Here is a 6,572-nt window from a genome sequence, read left to right as displayed (position 1 = left end):
CATACTCGTAAGGGAGGAGTCTAGGGGCAAATGTGGCATGTGAATTTAGAAAGAGCTGAGTATGTGACAATATGCTTAAGATTTTAAAATATGAGAGTTAATATATCATTTTGTTTTCATGAGGTTTCATCGATCTATAAATATCGTAAGGATAGTGAATATAATTGACACTAAATAAATTCACTTAATCTGTGTGTATATTCACATTTGTTTAGAGTATGTAAATTGATAGCATTCTAATTTAATTCACTAATTTTCGTTATGAAACACAATTAAAGTATACAATATATATAGCATGAAAGGTCGCATTATTTCATCACATAGGAATGAAATCATCAGCTACATTGAAACATCCGAATCACATTAAAATTCAGGGAAGTAAGCATAACACAATTGCCTATACAACGCTTATGATCCTCAACCGTGAAATAGTCATATAAACAATTTGATTCTAACAAACCCGAGGCTCGTAGTGAAAAATTCTCGAACATTCACTTCAAAATATGGAGTTTCTATGCACAATTTTATCAAGTAAACAAACATGATACCATTAATGGATACCTCTATATAATGGTTCCTGAAAAAGTTACAAATGTTTACAATTTTGTATCTATATATTTTTTGCATGCTATTGTGTAAGAGGCACGCATTCAAGCTCAATTTCTAACACTCCCCGCTCAACATTTTGTAACTTAATCGAGATATCTTGTTTTACCCTACCATCTTCCAAGGTGATTACACCATCTTTTACAAGTGTGTTCTCTTTGCTAGCTTTCCACTTTCCGAGCTGCATTGATTCATTGATCAAGGAGCATTCTGATGCTTTCGCAGCAGCAAGAAGCGGTTGGATGTCAATCTCAGCGTCACCCATGAAATCGTCTGTCGTGAATGTATCCTTGTCATATACTAGCTGGCATACATTAACATTATTCATTAGAACAACTCTTCATGGCAGTAAGAAGTTATTGCTATACTGAGAAATATACTGCTCTAGAATCGAATAATTGATAAGAAGATCTCACAATATTTAGATGTAGAGCAAGTGAAGACCGAATCTTGTTATTGCGGACAAAAACATGAAGGAAAATGAAATATATTCAAATGAAAGACCATTGCATGACATTTACTAATGTTGTAATATATGTTCTATTGGTGGGCAATAACTTTTTCGATTGGAAAAACAATTAAATCATGGGCTAGATATTATACAGTTTTAAAAATTTTAACTATAACATTACAATTAAGAAAGAATGTATATTTGGTCATGTAATTTTGTCGTTTTCAGATTTTGGTCCTATATGTTATCAAATTTCAGTTTTAGTCATACATCTTTTGAATTTTAGTAGTTTTGGTCATTTTCATCCAGACTGCTGATGTGACATTACACATGTCATCAACACATTAGCACTGCATTGTTGCCACATTAGCGTCACATAGAAAAATATTAAATGGAAAAAAAAAAAAGATAACATATACAAAAATGAAATTTGATACATATAAGAACAAAATTTCAAATAATCGAACATGCATGAACAAAAAGTAATTTTCCCGTCCTATAACTAAAATATTGGGTAATGATAGAAAATTGATCCTAGAATTGATATTAGAGTTAAACATCACATATTTGATTTTATAGATTAAAATAAATACAATTATTCAGACGTGTATTTTTGGGGAAAGTAATCGTTGCAAAATGAACCATAAAAAAACATGGTGTTTTGAGCTATTGGATTGTTTAAAAATTTTGAGTTGTACTGTTAATGTATTTTATAACTTTTAGTACGTCGATATAGGGTTGATCCGACAAGTCTACTTAATGGCGTCCCGTTCTTTGAAAGCATAGGCCTTTGAAGATTCACTATAACATGAAAACCCACTGCGACTGCTTCTTTTTTCTTTTTTCTTTTTTCCCTTTTTGTGTGTGTATATATGCATGTGGTGCACTATGGCATAAAGAACTTACCAACTTTAGAGGAGGAATATTTTCTGGGATTGACAACATTAGTTTTTCATTCCAAACTGGGTTGAGGTTATTCTTTATTACTCGTGTCTTCATTGACTGTCGAAAAAAATAGAAAGATGTCATACTAGAAATAGTACATAGTCTTAGATATCAATAACATTTGTACATACATATAATCAAATGTGGGTGGTAACAAACAAGAAAAATTACTTGATTTCCCAGTGAGAGGATGACATATGGATCACTAGTCACCATATCTCGGATAGCTAAATTGGTGCCTCTCACTACGTTAACCTTGATCAATCCTACAAACTCAACCATCCCTGCCTATAAAAAATAAATGAAATCAGTAATAATCTCCATCCATGCTTCGCAAATTTAAGCACCAACCTAAATAGAAAAGGCCTTTAATTACTTGATTATTTATAAATTGGTGTTCTATCCTGGCTGAGAATAAATGCATTTTTTCTGTATAAGCTAATTTGCGTACAATAGCACGAGTATTTACCATTGAGTTATTTTTCTTTGGTGCCTTGTGCTCAGATTTTCTCCAGCTATTACGAAATGCTGCTCCTAGACCTTGGATACGATTTCCAGTTGTTTGCTTTTCGTATTGCCTCTTCTCACTGGCAGATTGAGAATGACAGCTTGAATTTCGGCAATGGGAGGACGAAGAAAATGGAAATGGGCAAGACAATTGTGCTGTATCACGGTTCACAAACTGATGTTGCTCGTATTTCCTCCTGAATTTCCAAAATGGATATTCTAACACATAACTATGCATAAAGGATAAAAATCCTAAATTGTTGTAATAGTACTACCTTATAAAATCAGCACGCTCCTCTGGCGAGGATTCAGGTTTTGGTCTTTTATAATTATCGGGGATATTAGCTTCATATTTCAAGTTCACTGCCATGTTTCCACCTATTTCATTTAAAGCATCAACCTGCTCAATGGTCCATTCATCAAGTTTGACAGATAAGACCTGCAAAATATATGACTTGACGATAAATTGTTGGTTTGATCATATCAGTCAAACTGATAATGCTCATCTCAAACACTGATTCTACAACACCAAAAAAGTGAGAATGAAAAATCTTTAATTAGCTGATTCTAGAAGGAATTCTTCAAGGTAAGCTTTCAAGAAAATATATATTATGAATATTATTTAAGTATTTGGAGAAACTATTTTGAGCATTTAAAAGCCAAAAGGAAAGAAGGGTAAAAAAAATAAGGTAAAGTCAAAAGTCAAGACATGCACTAGAAGCCAAATTCAAAGTTCAAAATCAATATATTTACATTGTTGCTTCTTCTTTCAAAACTTCCATCTAAGCCACTCCCACTTCTATAACACAGGTACAAATAAACACAATTTTTTTAACACACTCCACCACTATCACAATCAAGCTAGGACTACAATAATTTAAACTATCATCCCAATCCACAATTTTATTCAGTTAAAAATGAACGGTTAGAATTATCTTACTGACAAGGTAATTTTTTCTTGTTTGATCAAAGTTAAAAAAACTCATAAGCTGCATTACAGACCTTTGATATATGCACTCCAAGACTTCTATGTGCTCCAGAGCACTTGATGCATATGAATGCTCCAATGTTCAAAGATCTGATCATCAACAATGAAATATAATTGAAGTCGTCCAAAAATACGAAAACTTAAAACATTGCGGCAAGAAAGCTGATATCATTTAGATTTTGAAAGTAAAGGACCGATATGATTAGTTAACAACAAAAATTGCACATAAGACATGCCAGGTTTTCAAGTCTAAGTTCATCAGAGGCACATACTAACAAGATTCATTTACCTAGTTGGACTCGATAAAGGCACATATATAAAATCAATAATTGAAGAATGCCTTACGGAGCTACAGTTACCTTTAGCCATATTAGAATTATGCTCACACAAAAAGGAAACTTTCAATAACAAGACTCCATGATAGTTTGGCCCTGCAGACTTCATAGTTTTTTAAATAAACAGACAAGGCGAAGTTTTAAGTACAATACTTACACCCATTTTGGATCTGGGGCTCCGCAATCAGCACATACCTGATTCCCAGGTTCAGATAACATACTCTCCAGCCTACGTTGCGTACCTGATAGACATAAAGCATAAAAAATATAAAAAATAGAAGTGGCACACCAGTAACATCAGTTTCATATTAACCATCTACTGGAAACACATTTGACACAAAGCCCAATACTGACCGTGCTAGTAGGTGCGTGTTAACGAAGAGAAAATTAATTATGCATCTACTTAGTGAAAAAGGATGCAGTGTTGGGTTAGGAACGACGATGGAATTATCGACATCGCAAGTATGGAATTGTTGGTTTGGAAATTTTGAAGACATAGTTAGTTGTTGCTGCTAGTGCAGGACATTAGACAAGAATTTGAAGGAGGGAAGCTTTCATGGGAATCTTCAAACCAGATGCTCATAGTACTACATTCTCCCGCCAATTAACCACAAGAAAAGGGACAGTCAAAGATTATCACAAATTAATATTGGCAAGTTCTATAGATACGAATACAATCCGACACAGAAAATCATGATGGCTAAAGTTTCACTTACTTGGAGTCTTTAGCCATTCCTTTGGGCAGTGACCCCTTATTGTCGAAGTCTCCATTCGTAAGAGATCATGAAGACAGGAACCTGATCCATTTGATGCAATAATAAATGTTAAATACAACAATTTCAGCTCTATCGCAGTTCTGTATGAATTTCCCTAAAGCAAATACTGCGCACTAATTTTCCGACTCAAACTGGACCAAATTTGAATTTTGAACCAATTCTCAGTAAAATAATCGGCGTATTTGATTAGATCAAAAGGAGACCAATTAACCATCAAAGTCCAACTTTTCAAACCCCTTCCCAGACTCATTTTCCCATAGAAGAAAGATCAATCAATCAAATGAAACCTCCTAAAAGCATCAAATAAAAATATATACGTATATATAGCACAGTCTTCTGACTTTTTCGTTGCCAATATTTAGCCTTCATTCCTACCGACAATTTCCATGAAGTGAAAATGTTCCTATACTTGCAATAATTTAATCTCAATAAATGCAACATGTAATTATTTCACTAATCAACTAAACAGAAACCCGCAGAAGAAGGTAAAATTACCAGAAAATTTACAGGTAGCATCGTCTGTTTCCAGTTTTCCTTCTTCCATAGACATTTCAGCCGTAAAAAAAATCAAACCCACGTCCGAAAAAATTGTGGAATTACCTTAAAGATATCATTTTATTGCTTCGATTCTGCATTGATCAAAAGGGTCTTAAAAAAACATCAAGAATTATCCCATTATCATCATAGATTAAAACGAAGCACGAAAATGCATGGTGATGCAAAAACCAAGAAGAAAGATGATAATAATTAAATAATAATAATAATAAATTATAAAGAATGGAATAAATATACAAACAAATCTAACATAATCGATGCAGGTTGATAAACTGAGATGGTTTCATTGGAACATTGCAATCACGTTCACCGGAAGTAGTTGCACGGATTGAATATATGTCCACTTTCAAAGCGCCAATCAATTTCAGCTATACATTGCAATAAACAATTGCAGGTGAAGATTTTGGATCCAAATGTAAACCAAATAAATTATTCGATTCGCGAATAGATGTTTGAAATTCCTTTTCTTTCTTTATTTTCCCCTGATTTTGTTTGGTTCCTGCAGGAATTTTTATTTTTAAATTATTATTGTTGTTATTATTTTATTTTTTGAAAGTGCAGGCCAAAAGCCAATGGAGGGTGGATAATAACCTAAAAGATTGATATGAAAAATCCACTTAAACTAAAAGCGCACTTTGGAGCCCTTGTCATATAATTATTTGGGAAAATTGTTTTTTATGTCTATGTTGGTCACTTTGCGATTTCAGACTTTTATATTTTCAGATTTCAGTTTTAGTCCGCTATTTTTATTTTTTTTGGCAATTTTAGTCCTTTTTCCGATGTGGCGCTGACGTGGCACCAATTCAGTGCGGATGTGGAGCTGACGTGTATTTTCGAATAAATAAGACCGAAATTGTCAAAAATCGGAACATGCAGGACTAAAACTGAAATATGAAAATATAGAGGACCAAAATCGCAAAGTGACAAACATACATGACCAAATTTGCCGTTTTCCCTAATTATTTGATGTTACATTTTTATTTTTTCGTCACAAAAAGGCTGTTTCACGTAAGAAAGTAGAGAGGAAAAAGAAAAAAATGGATTATGAAAGTTTGAATATTTTTCTTCGAGTATATATTTTTTAGATGGTCTCACGGATCAACTTGATTTATATATAAAATGAAAAGTGATAATTTTTGCGCCAAAAATGTAAGAGTGGGTGCCCAGTGAGCCAACTGTGTGGCTATGGGCTTTGATGACTCTTTGTATAAACAATCTTTTGTTTAATATTATTTACACTTTTATGGCAATGACTTTATATTACTTCATATTGTTATATTGTGATATACTATTGTTGTTTTGATAAAGACCTTGAATATACTATAGTGTATGTAAGATGTGGTAGAACATGGAGATGTCTATCATGAAATACATCTTATAGTCACTGTATATTCTAAAAACCGTTCCTA

The 6,572-nt window shown here is 33.0% G+C and overlaps 1 protein-coding gene across 3 annotated transcripts; it reads right to left on the bottom strand.

Annotated features, from left to right (window-relative positions):
• Positions 1-400: 400 nt before the first annotated feature.
• On the bottom strand, positions 401-5,626 carry LOC140882687 (probable ADP-ribosylation factor GTPase-activating protein AGD11). 3 transcript variants are annotated; one of them, XM_073288831.1, is made up of 10 exons: positions 5,414-5,626; positions 5,104-5,237; positions 4,549-4,629; positions 3,990-4,074; positions 3,512-3,587; positions 2,785-2,948; positions 2,472-2,706; positions 2,174-2,290; positions 1,964-2,059; positions 401-910 (listed from the first exon to the last, which is right to left on the bottom strand). In XM_073288831.1, exons 2-10 carry the CDS (start codon positions 5,156-5,158, stop codon positions 629-631), a joined length of 1,191 nt encoding a protein of 396 aa, XP_073144932.1. In that variant the 5' UTR covers positions 5,159-5,237; positions 5,414-5,626; the 3' UTR covers positions 401-628. The 3 variants fall into 3 exon arrangements, with proteins under 3 accessions (XP_073144932.1, XP_073144934.1, XP_073144933.1); XM_073288833.1 differs by having other exon boundaries at positions 2,472-2,589; XM_073288832.1 differs by having other exon boundaries at positions 5,474-5,626.
• Positions 5,627-6,572: the final 946 nt, after the last annotated feature.

The sequence above is a fragment of the Henckelia pumila genome, chromosome 2 (genome assembly GCF_033568475.1).
Source record: "Henckelia pumila isolate YLH828 chromosome 2, ASM3356847v2, whole genome shotgun sequence".
NCBI classification, from domain to species: Eukaryota; Viridiplantae; Streptophyta; class Magnoliopsida; order Lamiales; family Gesneriaceae; genus Henckelia; species Henckelia pumila.
This window is presented reverse-complemented; position numbering and strand designations above follow the sequence as displayed.